General features: G+C 36.6%; 1 protein-coding gene across 5 annotated transcripts in view; it reads left to right on the top strand.

Annotated features, from left to right (window-relative positions):
• The window catches only part of LOC149572827 (uncharacterized), a 102082-nt gene that overhangs the window by 54579 nt on the left and 25016 nt on the right, over positions 1–22487 (top strand). For 2 of the 5 annotated variants that reach the window (XM_089811992.1, XM_089811993.1), the window contains exons 2-3: positions 15825–15935; positions 16140–16245. In XM_089811992.1, the coding sequence (XP_089668118.1) occupies positions 15864–15935; positions 16140–16245 (178 nt within the window). In that variant the 5' untranslated portion in view covers positions 15825–15863. Of the gene's footprint in view, positions 1–15824; positions 15936–16139; positions 16251–22487 lie in introns of all 5 variants that reach the window. The other 3 variants (XM_089811995.1, XM_089811997.1, XM_089811996.1) reach the window with 3 other exon arrangements.

Raw genomic sequence — 22487 nt, forward strand, 5'->3', positions numbered from 1 at the left:
CTACAACCACCAAATTCACCAAGAACTAACATGAAAATGATTAGAAGTAGAATGTAACCATAAATTTTAACATGGAGCTGATTAGAAGAAACATGCAACCATAAATTATGACATGCAAAATCTAGGTAGTTGTCAAAACTGACATGCAAGATCTGGGTAGTTGTCAAAACTGACCTGCAACTTCTACAAACCCTCAGGCTGGCAAGATCATGGCTCTGATACCACTGAAATGTCCCCTTTTCTGATTTGATATGGTATTTCACACCTCTAATCAGATTTTCAAAATCAAACAACTGATATCACAAAGATCCACCAATTTCTCAATGAAACCCCAAATCGGGTATGCTGAAAATAGTGCTAAAAGCTTCACAACTTCACAAATTATTAATAAATCTGAAAATAGAAATTTTTACAGAACTTTCAGCAGCATAACAGCCTACAAATTGACATTTCCAGATCCGTATAGCCTTTACACAACAGCTCAAAAATGTAGGACAAAAACTATGCTCATCGGGCTCCCGAAATTAACACAAAATGCCCGGAAACACCACAAAAACACTAATAAACTATCTCAGAAGTTTAATCACGTCCCAATACATATATTCAGCTCTATTTTAACAGCTTAAATTCTGAAATATAGCAGCAACCAAAACTGATATGAAATGCTTAACTGAAAACACCAAACTCATGCAAAAACACACCCAAAAACTCACAAATCTACACTGTTCAGCACAAAGGCAAACTCTGTATGAGCATGCACATGGAATGGCTTCAAACTCCCGTCCTTAGCCTTCCTGGAAACCTGCAAACTCCCGTTCTTGGGTCTCCTTCTCCACAGGTTTGGCAGCCTCTGAAGAATAACAAAGAAATCCGCAAAATCAAGTTCTGGAATGAGCCCAAAATGCCTCCAAAACCCCTTAAAAGAGGGCATAACTGTAACTCACGTCCAAGAGAGGTTAATGAAACATATTTTAATAATAATTTTCATTTATTAGTCCAACGGTTTTCAAAGATTAACCCCATTTTTCCGAAACTTCACTTTCTTGGGCCTGCCTGCCTTAGCAAAGATTATTATTTTTTAATTATTTGAAAAGGGGACATGACAATTCCCAACGGTTTAATCCCGTGCTAGTCCGCCGTTAATAATTGGAACGTAGGTGGCCACGACGTCGGCTGTCCCAACCTCTTCTAGGTATCTTCCAGTAACACATTCACACCAAACCCTCCGTCCACAATTGTGTTTGTCAGAATAGTTCCCAGAATTCCCATCTCGACGACTGTTGGATGTCGTCTGGATGAGAGGGCTAGTAGCATTGGATCCTCTGCACTTGTGCCACTTTCCTTCTCCCTTCTGTCCGCTGTACTTGCTCCACTTTTCTGCTCCCTTCCGTGTTTTCCTAGTAGTTTAGCAGTTGGAGCGATGTTTGTGAGTGTCGATCGGAGTTGAGGCATTGTGAGAAGTAGATCATTTATTAATTGGTAAATCAGTTTCTAATATTTGACGTACAATGTTCTGTTCCACGCAGTTCCTTGCTGAGGTACTGCTAGTGTCCTTTAGGTGTGTTTTCTTCGCTGCGTTGCTTTCTGGATTTCTGCTCGTGCTTCCTCCAATCTCTTCTTTTCTATTGTTGGGTTGGGGTACAATTTTGCTTGCTTCCGAGTGATTGCTAGAACCTCCTCTTCATCTGTCCCGATGGTGATCAAATTTACTCTTGACTTCGATTACTTGGCATCTTCATGATCTCCAGGACCCCACCATCTGCATAACAACTTCGGTGCATTTGCCGTTGTACAATCTCGGGCAAAGTGGCTCCACAAATTGCATGTGCGGCATTGTACCATCGGACGGCTGTGCGCATCGTATTGAATCCGGCTATGGCTCCCACTATTATTATTGGCATTGTTGTTGTTTTGCTTTCGCCTATTATTTTGGTACCTTCCCGAGGTGGCACCCTCCGTACTGGTGTTTCTGCTTCCTCCTGACGCAAAAGCTTCTTGGGTCAGGAACACTTGTTGAGGTTCTCTTGTTTTCATATTGAAGGTGCATTCCTTTGTGGAATGTCCCATGATCTGGCAGATCTCGCAAAACTCGTTCTTCAGATAGGATCCCTTCGTATGGCCTTCTGTCTTGTAGTCTGTGCACCATAGCGCCTTTCCCTTGGTCTCCTTTTGCATGTTATTAAATTATTTCATCATTCGAATCATATCCTTTTGGAGAGCTCAGACCTTCTTGCTACCCTTTTCGTCATCGCTGCTCTCTTCTTTCGCAGACGCATTGTCGTCTGACTCAGATGAGCTACTCTTCTTCTTCTTCTTTGTTTTTTGTTCACTTGTTCATTGCCTGATTGTATGCTTTAGTGTATGATGATGGCGGCACAATCTTCATCTTCTTCCGCAACTTTAGGTGTAGGCGTTCAATGAACCATCTTTTTTGTAGCCCATCAGCTGGCTTATTTTCCATTTTATTTAGCAAGTCTTTTAATTTCCTGGCGTAGACTCGGAGTGTTTCATTCTTCCCCTGTTTTGTGTTGTATATCACGGCTATGATCTCATTGTCGTCGTGGAGCAGTTGAAATTCGGTGGTAAACTCCTTAAGGTTGTTCGAAGTGGTTATTTTTTTTGGGGATCTGTATCAGCAAATCAATCAATTGCGACACCCCGTAGGGTTGCAAGAAATTGTCGGACCCCTTCGTTTGTATCTGTTATACCATTCGCCCTCCAAATTGTTTCGCATGTTTTATAGTGTCGGATTGGATCGACCATACCATCACCATCAAACTTAGGCAACTTTTCCTTTGGTCCTACCATTACTATTCGAGGTTGAGGGGTTTGTTTCGTACCCGCGCTGTTTTACACACTCGCGCTGTTCTGCACACCAGCGTTGTTCTGAACACTTGCGCTATTCTGAACACCCGCACTACTATTTAGTGAGGAAGGGTTTTCGTCAATTGAAGCTGTTTGTTTCGAAAGTGTATCTTGGATGAAGAGTTCACTCCATGCTCGTGCTCCCTCGGCACTCCGAGCCCTGCGAGTTAATCCCCTTTCGTCTGGATTCTCTTCCCTCAACGTATGTAGGTTCAAAAACTCCTCCATTGCTTCTTCCACCAAATCTAGCTGCTGTCAAGTTCCTTCCAACAATTCTTCAGTGCTATGGTGTCCGTCGGCAATTTGCTGAAATCTTTGTCTGCGTTCGACCTGCTGTGCCAAAATTAAATTCCCTTGTGCTGTGCGTATTTCATCTTTTTCCTTTAGCTTGTTCTTATTTTTATTCAACTAATTCGGCATTAGTCTTCATTCCATCGGGCAATGGTGCCAAATGTTTACCGCATGGGATAAATGAATCAATGCACACAAACAATAGATAAGAACAACAAAACACCTTATATTATTCGCATATGCCAAGACATTAGATTATGCTTCTGATGATCACAATGATTCTGAAGGGTGTATATATATTTTCCAAAGAACTTTCCCGAAGGCCTGTCGGCTACATAACAAGAACCTTGCTGAAGGGCCTGTCGGCTACATAACAAGAACCTTCCCGAAGGGCCTGTCGGCTACATAGTATTTACCGATGACATACATCTCGTCAGCTACACAATGTTAACTGACAACAGGGAATGTGTGCTCTTGCGATTTGGTCTCTCCCGACTCATGATATAAAAATGTTTAAAGAGACTCATTGGCTTCTGTAACTTAAATAATATTTCTCAAATAAAAACGGCAAGTGTTCAATCGGTTTCAAAAAAAGAAAGGAATAAAAGATGGTTAAAGAGTTGGAAGGTTATAATTCAAAAATTATTATGATTTATATTTATATCCCTGCATGTAAATATATTGGTGAGGTGGCATCATTTTATTATAGGAAAATAATATGATGGTTTCACTTCATTTTTATATCTGTGTGTATGTACATAGATAGATATTGTAATAATATGGTAAAAGATCATTTAAAATCCTTTGAGGTACGTATTATATTTTAATTAAATTATTTTACGTTTCTTGAATTATTTATTTAATAGCTCATGTGGCTCCTACAAATGTATCTTGAGTTCAAGTTGTTAGGTCCTTACCAAAGAAGTTTAATGTCATACCTATCAATCCTGTTGATTGGACTAAGCAAGTATTCCATTCTGATAATCCTGTTTGGCAATGCTTCCCCCCCTTCATCTTCTCCTGCAATCACCTATGAAACACTTTCACCATAATGACAGTTCCATAATAATTTTCATATAAACATTTAAAAGACTTTAAATTATTAACCATAATTCCAAAATCGAGCAACTGATAAACATCATATAACAAATAATGGTTAACGACCATCTTCATTAATAGTTAATGCAACAGATATAAACAACTACCTACTTAACATGATCATGAAAGAAAAATCTGTTAAATCCAACGGCTATGAGCAATTTTAAAACTAGGTCAAAATTTGGGATGTAATAGAAAGAAAGCCCAACATGAATGAGGGTGAATCTAGTGATCCCATTTTGCATGGTGATACTAGTGTCCAGGAAGATGCTTGTCCAGATGGCACCACTAATCAGTGGAAGTGATTTCAGTTTGCTCCATTTTCTGTATCTTGTACATGTTTTTATTGCTAATACTCAGTCTAGCTGGGAAATTATGTAACAATTTAATCTAGAACTTTCTGCAATCTTGGATTGGTGATCCATTCACCTTAAACTCTTCATTTTTTTGATGTTCAGTTTTACATACTACTTTAATATAAAAAAACATTAGTGGTTTTAGAGGTGTGCTTGGTAGAGTTGATTGCTCATCTTGAGTAAAGTGCATTTATGTGCTTCTTGATTTTGGATTGTACAACCATTCAATACTTCACATATGTCGTAGAATAGATTTTTTTTGCACAATTTGTTTTTATGTGACTTACTTTGGAGTTAGTGCACCATAGTTCCTTGGTTTCCATAGAACTTTCCTCTCATCCTTTAGTTTCTTAATCATGTATATCATGTCTTGTGATAGGGCTTGGACAGTCCTTGGTTCTTTGCCACTAATATCCTTTGTACTCTCATCATCGTCTATCTTTTGATTTCCTCGATGATTTGGATTCCCTCTTAATGTTCATCGTGACATACGATGACTAATGTACAACTTCCATTTTCTTGGGCAATGAGGGAATCAATCCTTTTTTGAACCATTGTTGCTTTAGCCCATCAGTTGGCTGATTCTCCAACTTGACCGACCACCCCTTGAGTCTATGATTATATGCTCATACATTCTCATTCTTCCCTTGTTTAGTGTTAGAAATTTATGTCACAGTCTGGTTGTTGTCTCTCAATAGTTTAAACTCTACCTCAAGTGCCTTATTCAACGCTTCTCACGATTTTGTGGATTCATCATCAAGCTCCGTGGACTAGTGATGAAGAGATGAACTCAACGGAAGCAAGCACCAAAAGGAACCAACACCAACAAGAGATAGACAATAAAATTCTTCTATTTAATTTATCAAATGAACAATACATATATTGGCTCTCCTGCAGATTTCTTCTCCTCGTAATTTTGTATCTAGAAACTTCATTCTTAAACTTGACCTAAACCTAAACCTAAAATTCTATTTAAACTTGCTAAGACGGTCTATGGAACATTCTAGATTATTACAGAAGAAAAACTAACCCAGAAAAATCTAAATCCTTATCTCTTGCCAAAACAACTTATAGATTGTTCCAAAACAATATAGAATAGGGTAAACCAACCCCACAAGGACCTATACAAATCCCAAGATAAAATCTTCCAGTTGACATTTTTTATTTGGGTGCTTTTGCACCATACTCCCAGGGACAATAAATCCAAGTCCCTTGGATTGGCTTTCCTCTTTTGTGCCTTCCAATTCTTTGGTATTTGTTGTGTGTACTCTTGACTAGTATCCAAATCAGCTGTCATATGTGCGTAAACTTTTGCCATATTCAAATAGGACTCTTGCAAACCTACAATGAATGGATTAGATGGAACCTCGTTAAATATGACTTCACCAATTTGGGTTACTGTGGGAACTGTTGCATCCTTTGTTGTGATGTCTTTATGCTGCAATATCTCCATGCTTGGAGACAAATTCATCACTATTGGAGCCTCCTCTATCCTCTTAGCTTCATCACAAGTCTTCTTCCTTGCTGCTAGTATCCTTTTGACAGGCCATACCACTTTCTTTCTTAACTTCAAATGCCATTTCTTGGTTCCATCAAGAACCAACACATCCACCTCTTTTCCATCTTTATGAACCTTTTCATCACAAGGCTCATCAACAATTACTACTTCAACCTCTTTCCTATCTTCAAGAACCTTTTCATCATCAGGTTCATCAACAACTATTTGTTGCAAACTTTTCATATCAGCATCTATTTGTTCATTTTGTCTTTCCAATGGACAAATCTTCTCTTCAATGGCAACCGAGTTCTCTATTTCATCTTCACAAGCTTCTGTAACCTCAAAGGATTGTTTCTCCAGATCACTATTTTCTTTTTCCATATTTGTCTTCAACTCCTCTTTTAGTCTCGCTAAATTTTCTTCCCCTTTTTTAAGTTCCCTCATTAGGAATCTCATTTTCTCTTCTTGCTCTTGATTCATTCTAGCTTCCTCTTCTCTTTTCTTTTTCTGAAAATTACAATATGAAACCCATGCATCTAAAAGTATCTTCTGATCATGAGATAAATCTTCTCTTGTGACCATTGTCTCCTATCTAGGTTCTCTCCACTCAACCTAGTCTTGTGGCCACTCTACAGGTTCTCTTCCCAACACTTGTCACAATAAAGACAAACGCACAATTCACCTTTGCCTAGAAATTTTGTTGAGCTCTGATACCAAAAATGATGCAGAGATGAACTCACCGGAAGCAAGCACCAAAAGGAACCAGCATTAGCAAGAGATAGACAATAAAATTCTTTTATTTAATTTATCAAATGAACAATACATACACTGGCTCTCCTACAGATTTCTTCTCCCCGTAATTTCGTATCCAGAAACTTTGTTCTCAAACTTGACCTAAACCTAAACCTAAAATTCTATTTAAACTTGCTAAGACAGTCTATGGAACATTCTAGATTATTACAGAAGAAAAACTAACCTAGAAAAATCTAAATCCTTATCTCTTGCCAAAACAGCTTATAGATTGTTCCAAAACAATATAGAATAGGGTAAACCGACCCCACAAGGACCTATACAAATCCCAAGATAAAATCTTCCAGTCAGCATTTTTTATTTGGGTGCTTCTGCACCAACCAGTCAAATGTATTCCCTATTGTGTTGATGGAAATGCTTTTATGCAATAAGCTTGGTCCAACCATTTTCAGATGTCTTAGAGCACCTTACAGGATGTGGACATTTGGACTTGTCGAGGGAGTCATATTTCTTTGTCGGTACACATCTTGTACCTTGGACATGGTTGGTTTGTTTCTCTATTGATGTTCTGGTGCTTGCACTCACAACCACAAATGAGTCCTCTACACATCCACCCTTAGTGTCCCTTGCACTCTAGTTATCTTCTGCCTCTTTCTTGGACATTCTTCTGCCTAGAGTCTTTGGCTCAATTCACCTAATTCTTGGTTCTTCAGATATGAATGGTTGTTCTATGCAGTGCAAATTATTCTCATGTATCTCAGTGTATTTGTGCTCAAGTTTTCTTTCCGCTTCTTCATTTATGTAATGTACACAACCCAAAATTTAGCAATACTCTTAAATTTTAAAATAGATTCATAAATGCTAGGCAAAATTTAACTCGAAACAGCCAAACTAGTTAGTTAATCTTGCATGAAAGGGCTGAATTAAAATGGATCTTTATTGAACATTATTGGACATGATTTTTCTAATATGTGCATCCTATAATCAGTTGTCAAAGTGATCTATTACAACAGCATTAATAATGTATTCAAACTCCAGTTGATAGGAAAATGACACAGGGAGAGATGAGATAACTAGGGCCAAAGGCACACCCAACTATTCAAATCGCCTGCAATAGTAACCACAGCGGAAAACAAACACCAAATAACAACAAACACGGGAGATAGAGGAACAAATGCTTTCATAGATTCATCAAATCATCAAATACATGCCTAGCTGTAAGGCCTTTTGGGTTACAGCCAACATTACAATTCAAATTCAATCCACAATGATAATCTTTGCATTTCAGTTTTCCTTCTGCTTCTACTCTACTTTGATACCCTAAGACTCTACCCCAAAACCTTCATAAATACACACACGGCCACAAGTCAGCCTGTTGCAAATACAACAAAATAAACCTATATATTAAATGCTATGATAAGCCACAAGTCGGCTCTCAACAGATACCTAACACAAAATTAAATGCAAAGGTCAGCTCCAACTAGAAACCGCACATAGACAGCTCGGCACACGAAGGACCAAACAAAATGCTGCAACTTGGCGAACTCGGAAACCAAAGGAACTCAGTAGCAATTGCAAACTCGACAAACATAGAGAACTTGACAATGCAAGACATTGCAACTCGGCATCAACCATGAAACTCGACAAACATGTAGGATAGCAATGCAACCCAGGATGCTCCTACATTAGACAACCGGGGTTGAAAGAAATGATTCTCTTGAATCATTGAGATGTCACAACCTGAGCTGAATCCAACTTAGATTGGGAAATTCATGTAGCATTGTCAACTGGTTTGTTTTTCCTCTTAACCAAATACTCATAGTAAACTTTTCCTCTTGTGCTCTTACTAACTTTCTGATCCAATACCTGTTCAACCTCTTCAATTTGCTTCGTAGGATAATTATTTGATACAGTAACTTAAATATCTGACTCATGATATTTGTACAAATCAGCAATATTAAATATAAGAGATATATCCATGTCATTAGGTAACTCAACTTTATAAGCATTACCATTGTCAAACTTCTTCAAAATCTTACAAGGTCCAAACTTCATCTTCAACTTACTGTATGTTCGAGGACAACAGGAAATCTTCCTTTTTTCAAATGAACCATCACCTCATCACCAACTTCAAAAACATGATGTCTTCTAGACTTATTAGCATTCTCTTTATACTTCAGAGTACTGTGTTCCAATCTTAACTTTACTTCCTCATGCAAAGACTTCATAAAATCAACAAACTCTTCTCCTGCAATGCTTCTCTTCTCTTCACCAGCAACATCTCTTAAATCTGATATCCCTTTAGGCTGTATTCCAGTGACAATTTCAAAAGGTGTTTTTCCTGTACTCCTAATCACAGAACTGTTATATGCAAACTCAGCTTGTGCTAATACCATCTCCCAATTATGTGGTTTGTCTCTAACTAAACATCTCAACAAATTTTCCAAGCTTCTATTCACAACCTCTGTTTGTCCATCTCTCTATGGATGGAATGTAGAACTAAACTTCAACTCAGTACCCATCTTCTTCCACAAAGTCTTCCAAAAGTAACCAACAAACTTACTGTCTTTGTCAGAAATAATACTTTTTGGTAATCCATGCAATCTAACAATCTTTTTGAAGAAAATCTCAGCAACATGCTCGGCATTTGACGTTTTCTTACAAGGTATGAAATGATCCGTATTAGAAAATCTATCCACAACAATGAATACATAATCATACCCCTTCACTGTCTTAGGCAATCCAAGAACAAAATCCATACTGAGGTCACTTCAAGGCTTCTTAGGAACATAAATAGGTGTATACAAACCAGTATTTTGACGTACTCTTTTTGCAACTTGACAAACTCTACAACTCTTTACAAGCTTCTGAACATCCTTATACATCTGAGGTCATAATACTTCTCTTTCAACAAACTCAATGTCTTATCAATTCCAAAATGTCTAGCCAATCCACCACTATGTTTTTCCTTAATCAAATTCAATTTCATTGAACTTTTAGGAATACACAACTGAATACCCTTAAACAACATACCTTCTTGAATAAAATACTCATCAAACTTAATTGGTTGTTCAGTCAAACTAGGTGCTTTGCACTCTCTCCACATCTCAGAAAAATCAGGATCAATATCATGCAACTCCATCTCATCAAAACCAAAAACTTCAACCTTCATCTCAGTCAACAAAGAACATCTTCTACTCAATGCATCAACAACTTGGTTAGTGACTCCACTCTTATGCTTAATCACAAATGTGAAACTCTGCAAGTACTCAACCCACTTCATATGTCTCTAATATAACTTATGTTGACTTTCCAAGTACTGTAAAGCTTTATGATCAATATACAACACAAACTCCTTAGGAATCAAATAATGTCTCCATTTCTTCAATGCTTGAACAATAGCATAACACTCTTGATCATACACAAAATACTTTTTTTTAGCATCATTCAATTTCTTACTAAAGAAAGCAACAGGTTTACCTTCTTGACTTAATATAGCTCCTATTGCACTACCACTTGCATCACATTCAACTTGAAATACCTTATTGAAATCAGGCAAAGCCAATATAGGTAACTCAACAGCCTTTTGTTTGAAATCTCAAAACTATTATCAGCTCCATGTGTCCACTTGAATTCCTTTTTATCTCCTCTCATTGTCTTAGTCATAACATTACAAACAGAACTGAAATTCCTTATAAACTTTCTGTAAAAACTAGCCAAACCATGAAATGATCTTACCTCACCCACATTCTCAAGTATAGGCCATTCCAAAATTGCTTTAACCTTCTCAAGGTCCATCTTCAAACCATTAGCTGAAATCACAAATTCCAAATACATAATCTCTTCTTGCATAAAAGAACATTTATTCCGATTAATCATCAACTTCTCCTCTTTCAATCTATACAATAATTGTCTAACATGCTCAAGATGTTTTTCTTTAGTCTTACTGAATATCAAAATATCATCCAAATAAACAATCACAAATTTACCCAAGAATCTTTTGAGAACTTCATTCATCATCCTCATGAAAGTACTAGGTGTATTAGTCAAATCAAAGTGCATTACCAACTATTCATACAAACCACCTTTTGTCTTGAAAGCAGTCTTCCATTCATCACCTTCTCTAATTTTGATATAATAATAGCCACTCTTCAAATCAATCTTGGTAAAATACTTTGCTCCACTCAAACAATCTATTATGTCATCCATCCTTGGCATAAGAAACCTATATTTCACTGTGATTTTGTTAATAGCTCTGGAATCAGTACACATTCTCCATTCTCCATTCTTCTTAGGTGCTAATACAACAGGTACAACACATGGACTCAAACTTTCTTTGATCAAACCTTTCTACAGTAATTCATGCACTTGTTTGGTAAGTTCTTCATTTTCAGTAGGTGTCAATCTATATGGTTCTTTCTTCGGCAAACTAGCTCTAGGAATTAGATCCATGCAATGACTTATACTTCTCAGTGGAGGTAAATCATCAGGTATGTCCTCTGCAGCAATATCTTTATACTCCTTCAGCAATTCTGTAATTTACATTGGCACTCGGTCCATACTACTAGTTTCTGCTGTCATTCGGTTACCACTACTTTCTATCACTTAGTCGTTATTGACTCGATTAACACTATTTTCTGATACTCGGTTGCTACTAGCACAACTCGATCTCCTAGGAATTATGGCAAAATAGATTTGATTCCTCTTCATTTCCTTTTCAAATTGCTTTGCAAATTTTCACAATAGTACAATTAACATCCTCTGGACTTTCAATCAAAGGCAACAATATTTGCTTTTTCCCATTCACCCAAAGAGTATATTGATTCAATCTTCCATCACGTATAGCATTTCTATCATATTGCCAAGGTCTACCTAACAGAATATGACAACAATCCATAGGCATAATATCACACAGAACTTCATCAAAATAATGCCCGATCTTGAACTTTCACTTACCAATATCTTATGCTCATCTTTGATCCATGAAACACGATAAGATTTAGGATGCTCCAACCTCTGCAACTGCAACTTTGTAACCAATTCTTCTGATGCCAAATTTGTAGAACTTCCACTATCATTGATCACCTTGCAACATTTTCCAGCCATCTTACATCTGGTCTTGAAAAGACTTCTTCTTAGGACAAGTTCCTCATCACTTCCCTTATTACGTAAGGTTCTTCTCACCATTAGATTTTCTCCAAACTTAGGTCCACTAGGTGAACCCTCAGTGTTTCCTTGAACCACAACATTTTTGTTACCTTGCTCACTTTCAGAAGACCTACACTCAAAAGATCTATGCCCTTCTTTACCACATATGAAACAATTACCATGAAATCCACCTTTAGAATAAGAATTACCTCTTCCTCAGTAAGAACCAGTACCTCCTCGGTAATCACCACCTTTCCACTCGGTTTTCCTCTTATCATCATTCTTCCATTTAGATTTGCCCTTATCCTGCACATAACTATTTGATCTGCCACCTTTTCCATAAGATCTACCTTTGCCTCTTTGGAATCTACCACCTCTACCTTTTTGTCTTTGTTTATGCTTCTTTGTCAAGATCTCCTCAACTTTCAAGGCATACTGATGTGCTTCCTCTACACTTTCTAGTTTCATAAAACTTATCTCATCTTGAATCCCAGATCTCAATCCATTTATGTACCTTGCAATTTTCTCAACATCATCATTTACATGTCTAGATCTGATGTCCAATCTATAGAATTCCTCAGTATACTCCTTCACAGTCATGTCTCTTTGTCTCATATTTTGCATCTTTCTCAACAAGCTAACTTGGTAATCAATAGGAAGGAACTTGTTCTTTACCTTGTTCACCATCTTCGGCCAAGTCTGAATCTTCTCCTTTCCTCTCCTTTGTCTATTAGTTTGCAAATGCTCCCACCATAGTGAGGCATGTCCTTTCAAACCTCGTAACTGCAATCTTCACCATCTTATTATCAGGAGTGTTTTCATAGTCAAAGAACTTCTCTATTTTAGAGATCCAATCCAACACAACATATGATGGAACAACTTCTACAACAAGTTTTGAATTTTCCCTAGACAATACTCTCAACAACCTAGCCTCATCTTGATCTTCTTCAGGTTCTGGATTAGAGTTTGGTTTTGTTGCTTCATCATCACTCACATGGAGATGCACTCCTCTCCTCTGGGTTGTCTCTACAACATCTAATCTGGCTGCAATTTGTCTCAATGTATCCAACACGACATTGTCAGCATTTCCTCTACTTCAAACCATCTTTACAATCAGGTTCCTGCAAGATCGTAACCCTCTACAAATTATAGGTCAAATCTACAGATCTGCAACCCTACAACCAAATTCACTTAGGGTTCTACACGATCCAATCTCCATAAGGACAAACCTTTTGCTTTGATACCACTTGATGGAGGGAGAGATGAGATAACCAGGGTCAGAGGCACACCTAGCTATTCAAACCACCTGTGAGAGTAAACACAGTGGAAAGAAAACACCAAATAACAACAAACACGGGAGATAGAGGAACAAATGCTTTCATAGATTCATCAAATCACCAAATACATGCCCAACTATAAGGCCTTCTGGGTTACGACCAACATTACAATTCAGATTCAATCCACAATGATAATCTTTGCATTTCAGTTTTCCTTCTGCTCCTACTCTACTTCGATACCCTAAGACTCTTCCCCAAAACCTTCATATATACACGCACAACCACAAGTCGGCCTGTTGCAAATACAACAAAATAAACCTATATATTAAATGCTAAGATAAGCCACGAGTCAGCGCTTAGCAGAGACCTAACACGAAATTAAATGTAAAGGTTGGCTCCAACTAGAAATTGCACATAGACAACTTGGCACACGAAGGACAAAACAAAATGTTGCAACTCGGTGAACTCGGCAACCAAAAGAACTCGACAAACATAGAGAACTCGACAATGCAAGACATTGCAACTCGACAACAACTAAGAAACTTGGTAAACATGCCGGATAACAATGCAACCTAGGATGCTCCGGCATCAGAAAAGCCTGCAAAAAACTATTACAACCAAATGCCACCGATGTCACTATAACACCATAGACTGATATCGTTTGATTTCCAAATGGAAAATACATAGATTGTGATCTAATTCAAGATTATAACAACAACAAACCCCTCATAACATATCTAGAATTATTGCAACAATATTAATAAATCCCTAAACATACACAATAGAGAACTTGTTGAAACTGCTAAAATCTTGAAGCTCAAATGCAACCTTAGGATGAAATTTCTCTATGTGAATGATGGGGTTTCATCTCTATCCACCTGAAAGGCATGGGTTTCCGCCCACAAGCCTCCACAATCTCCAATGGGATTTTATCCATTGAGGAATCTCGCAAAATAGTAAGCTCATAGAGTGAGAAATTGACAAGTAGAAAATTGCATGAAAATTCATTTCCCCAAATATGCTTTGTATTTATCTTGTCCTTAGCCAGTTTGGCCGGGAAGTCATTAATTAGAAACATTACAAATTCCTTCTCCTCTCTTACTTTCCAAATTTTCTCTTGGTGGGAAAATCATTAATTAGAAATATTTAAATTTCACATTCTACACTTGCTTTCCAAACTTGCGCTTTGTGGGAAAATCACTAATTATAAATATTTCAAACTTCCCAGTATGGCACAAAATCTAACTTCCCATAAAGTGTTTCCAAACATTTAATTTGATACCTGAATGCCATTTTGGTATTGAGAATATTTGAACACTCATAAATATTAATTTAATTATTCCCCTTAATCTTTTATGATTAACTCATAGAACTTTAGAAGAATAATAGGAGTTAATATTGACCAAGAATCAATTTTTAACAAAAGGGGACATGACAAATCCTCCCTACTAAAATTGTTTGCCTTCGAGCAATTGTGAACATAGAGCTCCAAGTTCGTTATGTCACAATATTTTTTCATGATTTTTTTTTACCAAACCTTGATCCATTTTTTGGATGCAGTATCTTACACCGAGAGACTATATACAAACTTAGAAAGATCAAATTCTTGACATTGTCATGAAACCAACAACGATATTCTTGCAAACCTCTCTTGCAAACCTTATGTTTACTCCAATTCCACATTTGAATCACATCTTTCCAAAGAAATATACCAAATGCCATTTCATTGATCTTTCTTTCTTCGGTAATTTTCTTTTCTAGTTATGTTTATGCACTTATATGAGACAAGTTTAATAAGAAACTCTTGCAACCCAATGATATAAAATAATAAATCTGTTTTTCTACTTTTGGGATTGTCATAAGAGTCAACGTACTCTCTACTACAGGAAATATGAATTTAAAAAATAGCCACTTCTTTTTCCTCCATAGTGCATTGGTGAATGATTTATGAGGATTACCCACTCTCAGTAGTTGTCCATTTACCATCTTAAATCTATTGTTGAGCCGTTATTTTATTTCTTGAAAAGAAACCCTTGGCCTTGACGGTAGAGAATAGTCATAGGATCTAGGAGCTAACATGAACTATATACACAACATGAATGCCTACTTTCAAAGAAGAAATATCCTTATATTAAGCCTTCTGAAGATGTTTTCTTTCAAAAACAAGTAAATATCAAGTGAAAATGACACTTTATATCTCAATATTACTAGCAACAAGTGAAACTAAAGAAATCTATATTACATAAGTGCAATATTACAATTTTATTAAAGAAGTATGGTTTTATTTTATATATGAGTCCCATTTTTTGGTGGGATATTAAAAAGGAAATTCTCAAGAGGGTAGGCAAATCATTTTACTTTTATCATTGGCGTAGAGGGTTATTTTCATAAATTCCATTTTAATTTCCATGATGATTAAATGGGCTACAAGTAATTTTTGAATGCCTATAGTCTGAAAAATAAATTACATGGCATTAGCATTTCACATCAAGCAAAAATTACCTAGTTCAAGGGCCAAATTTTGTGTTCAAACTTGTACAGGTAGTTCAATATATAAAAAATAAAAGGAAATAATCAAGGATGTCTCAGAAGCGAAAAAAAGATGGGGATGATACATGTATTGCCAAAGCCAAGGATGAAGCTGCTGGTAAAGTATGCCATTTTAGTGTTTTCTATTGTATTCTTAGCCATAGTTAATTTTCCTGATCTCCATTTTAATTTCCATATTGATAAAATGTGCTACAAGTATTTTCTGAACGACTATAGTCTGAAAAACAAATTGTGTGGCATTAGCATTTCACATGAAGCAAATATTACGTGTTCAAGGGCTGAAAATTTGTGTTCAAACTGGTACAGGCAGTTCAATATATTAAAGACAAAAGGAAAGAATCAAGGAAGTTTCAGAAAAGAAGAAAATATGGTGATGATACATCTATTGTAGAAGCCAAGGATGAAGCTACTGGTAAAGTATGCCATTTTATTGTTTTCTATTTTATGCTTTTCCATAGGTATGGCGGTTGGATTCTTATCTTTTGTTTCTCAGATCAATTAGATACTTTTCTTTATTGGAATCTGCAAAATGAAATCTTGACCTGATTTTTTGGTAAATACTAAAAACGAACACCTCCCAATGTTGGCATTGCAGATTTTTCGAATATGTTGTGGCCTGAGAGCTGTTAGGAAATCACAGTTATACAGAACTGTGAACTATATTCTAGCAGTGAAAACATATTTATTATCACACCTAATTTATATTTAGTGCACCTGCATGGTCCAGTAGAAATTATAAAAATCATGTATGCATAACCCAAATTATTGCATTAGTACTGCAGAATACTGAAATGTTTAGTAAGTTTGGAACACCCCAACTATTTTTATTTGTTGGTTTGATCAAAATCTGTTGGTGGAATCTACAGGGCCTCCTGCCTGAAATGGAAACTGAGCATAAGCAGTGCATTTTTAGACATACAAATCAACAAAACAACCATTTAGGTCTTGAAAGACAACATGACAAAAACCTATATAGAATGGCCATAGACGGATTAGTACAAATTGACAGCTTCAAAGGAGCCCAATAAAGACACCATGCTCCAAGGATACACAGACTGAAATACCAGCAGAAGGAACTAGAAACAAAGGGAACTCCAACACATTCTCCACCTCTTCATACTAGAAACACCTCCTTCCTGCAGCCAATGACCTCTTCTAATGCTGCTGCAGCCTTTTGTTGCTTCTGTGGTAATATGTCCAAGGAAAGGAAGTCTATTCAATGGAAAGCATCCTGAAAATGATGAGCTGATAAGCTGTGGGAGAGTCTGCACAAAATATAGGGATGGATGTTTTCGTAAACCTAAGGGTGGCCTTTATTATAGGTTTACCATAAGACCCTCTAGGACTTTGTCAACATCATAACAGAGTGTCCTTAATAACAATTGCTCTTTGCAAATGGACCTTGCATCCAAAGACATCTCCTCCTTTCCAGAATATGTCTGTTTCCTCAATGTGGCCCCCACTTTAATTGATGGCATAACATTCTTCAGAAACCCTTACTTCTCATCAGCACAAGTGCCAAAATGCACAATCAAGTTTAGGCAGAGAAGTCACAATTTTTGCTGCTCATTGGGCATTTCCACTATTAGTTTTGCTATAATCTCTCAATTATTAAGGCCTTTGATTGAGTAGATTAATCACTACCCATGCTTGCCTCACCCATCATTGCTTTTACAAACCTTAGATCGGCCTGGTTGGAGCAGAAGAAGATTCAATTCAACCGCCGATCTAAAACTGTTATTTTCTTTGAGCATCCAATGACACTAAAGACCTATGCCATGCTATAACTTAAAATAACCATTGAAAAACTATTAATCAAAACCCCCAGACTAGAGTCAGGTGCCAGAGATTTATTAGTTGCTGCATCCACAAACCACCGCATGCCAAAAAACATTACTTCTAGTGCAATGAGAACAAAATACTAGTGAGGACATTTATTAGTTGCTGCACCCACAAACTACCGCATACCAAAAAACACTATTAGTGCAATGAGAACAAAATATTAGTGAAGATGACTCATTTCACATGAACCTCCTTAGGTTTTAACCAACGTCAGCTTGCCACAATTAGAAACCTATCTAATTGTAATAACATTTGTTGACATTTTATAAAAACAAATGTTTCCCAAAATGTATAAAAACATTAAGATGGCCTTAATTTTAAAAAAATTGTCTATTTCACTCCAAGGAAAAGGGTGAGCACTATAGAGAGAGAAGTGATGGATCCTAATCAATCTCACAATTATATAGATAGTTTGCCACTGAGTTAGCATACCTAGGACAATAAGAGATTTTGACTTCCTTAAATCAAGAGTTGAGGGAGAGAGTGTCCTCTTGAAATTGACCATGTTGCCAATCAGGACATCTTGTTCTTATATGCATGTACTGAGGCCCTCTATAACCTCTCTGTTGGGATTTGAGTAGAATACATCAGGTTGAAGAATTACCTTGCTGCATGATGTTGATGTGAGTTTTTATTCCACTACAACATGCAGAATCAAATACTCAAATGTTTCACAATGAAGCATTAAATACCCAATCCTTTCTCGAATAAAGGCATCCCTCACGCTAAGCCTGCAATGTAAGATCATGCGATAACTTCAAGGTTCCATTAATCATGGATACTCGCTCAGTAAAATGATGTGATATGTTGGTAAACACTTGGGGACTTGCGTTGCTTCTCAAGATCTGACAATGCCCTTTTATAGATATGGCTTCACAATGTGCAATGAACATATTGTTTTTTTGTTTTCAACACTTGTCTTCTTAACTTACTTAAACTTGACCATTGCCTCTATTCCTAAGTTTGAAGGCAAGGACTTATGAATGGCTTGGACTCTACTAGATGGAGCTCAATCAACAACTCGACTCACCCAGTGCAAGCTTTTAAGGTGTACTCAAATAGTTTTCATATTGGCTATCTCCTCTTCAATCCCATCAAATAGATGCACATTAAAGGATCAATAATAATTGAAAAGTATTAATAGTCATCAGCTCACCACACAAGGAACTCTTATTATTTGTAAGAAGCTAGTGGCCCAAATTTGTTCGAGTCATGCAATTGAACATCTGCAACTACTTTCATGTAACAAAACTAAATCACTTGAAGCAAATTCTATTCTACTTTGTCTCAACAATGAAATAGAAAGCAACTTTGAAATGAAATCTATTCTAAATGAGGATGAAGGTAACCATGCAATAACACAGACTTGATCACATCTATCACCATGCAAAACACAACAATGATAAGTAGAGTGAATTTGGCATTGTTCTTGCAATTATTCTCCAACATTTTCCTTTACAAATGAGAGGAGCAATCCTTATATAGGGCGCTCAAATACAATGAATGATCAAGATTAAACTAGAATCAATGGCCCCAATTAAAGCTTACAATCCCTAATTAGGTGTAATGTCTCCATTTTTGCCAGCATCAAAATTTCAGGGATTAGCTTATTATTGTGATCCTCGTAGACTAATATGGTGGTTAGAGGATTCTATGGGGGATTGACACTTTCTGATGGGGCATAATTTCATATTATAATATTATAATAAAGTGAAAATATAAGAATATCTTATATCCCACATTGGGGAGAAAAATAAGTGAGCTTCCACAAGGAAAGAATAAAGGGGGCATGAGAGACTCTTTTCTTATCATCCAATTATTGTCATTTGCATTTGATGAGTTTTGTGGAACCAAGGGTTTCAACATTTGCCACTAGAGAACGAAGTTCTTTTGTGTGCCTCCATTTGAGCTGGTGAAATTCCCAGTGAATAAGATATTGGGAGAAAATCATACAGGTGTTCTATTCGAGCATATGGGTGAAAGATCTTTCAAGGGGCTGCAATTGTTGCAGAAGACAAATTAGTCTTTTCATTGTGTCAAATTTGTGGCCTAGGGCTAGATTTGTGGAGTAAGATTGAAGGAATAAGTTGGATATTGCTATAGTAACTTGTTATAGAATCGTTGCTACAGTAATGCCGCTACAATATCGCTGCAACAGTACTTGCTACAATAACGTTGCTACAATATTGTTGCTTCGGTGCCGTTGATATAGTGATCTGCTATAGTAATTCGCTATAGTGTCGTTGCAACAGAAACCCGCTATAGTAAAAATCCAAATTTTCTTGAGCAATTTTCCAGGTTCCTATCTATTTCATTTGTATTGCATGGAGGATAGATTTGAATATTTTAGGGCATGTGTAAGATTTTAGAAATCATTTGTAATTTCATTTATATGAGAGTTTTACATTAGAATTTGTTGCCCTAATGTCTTATTGATAAAGATGCATATTTTTCTCATTTATAGTCAATGCTCTATGTTTCAAAAAAATATAAAAACATTTGTTGTTGGTTGTTTGGAGTTTTGCAAGCGTATCAATTAAAGTTTGGCATATATATATATATATATATCCCTTGTGGGCAAAGTGTTTGACAAAATTCTTAGGTTAGCAATTTGGCAATAAAAATCAGAATTGCATGGGATATTACAATGGTATCAAAGCTTGCTTGCAAAGTGTTTGACAAAATGCCAAACAACTGAACTAGAGAAGAAATTGGTGTTTGACGAAGTTATAACTAGTTGGGGTTACTATAGTGGTATCAGAGCTTGCTTGCAAAGTGTTTGATGAAATGTCAAACAACTGAACTAGAGAAGAAATTGGTGTTTGACGAAGTTATAACTGGTTGGGGTTAGTACATTACGGTTTCCATAACTATTGCTACAAGCATTAAATGTTCACCCAATCAAAATTAAGCACCACCATGTGGACCAATTAGAATATTTCATTGCCTTCTTGGACCAATGAAAAAATTCAAATTTACAACAACTGGATAAGGACCAACGACACTTGGACCAATGAGAAGAGAGCATATGTAGGAAAGCCCTCACCTCACAGACCAATAGGTGACTTGTAAAGAAACCATGGACCAATCAGAAAATAAGGCATGTTGGCCTATACCACTTGGCACCAAATGGGCCAATCAAACTAAGGTATATATTAATCAACCGATGAGCTAATTGTAGAGTCTAGACTATGTGGCCTATGTCACCTCGTCACCTCGGGAATCATGCATCCAATTCTCATCCTCCTTTTCATATTCAATGAATTTGGACACAATCCCACCAATCTTTTCCATGGGGATTCTTGGCATGCCTCCAAGCCTGTATTCATAATAGCCCACCTCACCTATATAAGTAGAACATAACTTCTTCCACTCAGCTGCATCATACAAAGTCATAAAGCCCTTAAGCTTGGCCATTGCCTCCAATTGTTCAAACTCAAGTGGATTTCCATTTCCATAGTAAATTTCATTCATCCTTTCTTGAAACTTCTTTATGGTCAGCCTTTGAGTACCACCCATTTCCAGGTGCAACATAGATCCTGTATAACCAAGCACCTCATTCTTCATCTTCAAAATAGCATCCCTTGTATCTAGGTGATGAGGTTCAACTTGTTTAAGTACATTACATCTATGAGTTATTGCTTGATGCAGAGCAACAAAATCAACCTCCTAACCCCTCTCCACCACTCAGTCTTTTATCGATGTGTGCAATGAAACTTCCACAACTGCCGATAAATGAGAGAGGATCTCCTCCTGCTTTGATGAGTAGTCCCCACATTGTCTTAGTATCCTCTTAACCTGTTCATGAAGGAAGAGCATAGTATTGAATGTCTTGAAGAACTTCTTGAGAGCCGTGCTTGCTTCTTCTATTACCAATGCCACCTGTTGGTTCCCAAAACCGCAGATTGGAATCCTATGAGCCTTGCCTGCTCGATGCTGGGATATCCAATTGGTTAAGGCCAACTTGACAGAACTGAACAACAAGGTATGAGTTCCCTGCATTTCCGGCTCTGCAAAACTGAGGCGGGTGTACCTAATCCTGGACGAAACACTTAGATCCAAGATGCTCAATGTAGATTAATTAGAGCACGAGTGTTATGAAGGCTTCCAAAATGGCAAGAATTATAGAAAGCTTTAAGATTGTGAATTACTTAACTGAGAACAGAAGTAAATGATTGAAGTAATGTTTAAAATAAAGAATAAGTATAGATTAACGCAACAGATGAATATATTATTTCTTCAATGGAAAGAAATGAAACATTTGCCAGCATATGGATTATGAATCAGGAGTAAAAGACTAGTGCCTAATTAAATGGGCAATAGAGTCAACATTATTAGTTGAAACGTACAACTTTATAAAGTTTAATAAATCCAACTATAAATAAATTTAATGATTCAGACGCGACGGATCAATTATATGAATGCAATTCAAATTAGTCTAAAATGCACTTTAACTCCTGCAGAGACAAATTAGACCTAAATACGGACACAATAAAGTATTTCACAATATTTAAGTTTATCAAATTTAAAATGCAATAACGATCCAGTCCACTTATCCAAATATTAAAATATTTATAGAAAATAATAAAAAACGTTTATAAAGGACACAACTTAATAAAAAATTAAAACTCTAATGCAAGTAAATTAAATAAATACTTCTTATTGATCCCGAAATAAAGTCGTACTAGAGACATTCCTACAGGTGATCCATCCAATATAATTCAACTCCGGAATCGCACAAGAATTTATTCCATAATTCACCATCCAGAAGCTTAGTTCAAAAGGTCATTTCCTTTGCCAATTAAAAGAATA

Source organism: Cupressus sempervirens, chromosome 2 (assembly GCF_028749045.1).
Source record: "Cupressus sempervirens isolate cs-2001-9-10 chromosome 2, ASM2874904v1, whole genome shotgun sequence".
Lineage (NCBI taxonomy): Eukaryota > Viridiplantae > Streptophyta > Pinopsida > Cupressales > Cupressaceae > Cupressus > Cupressus sempervirens.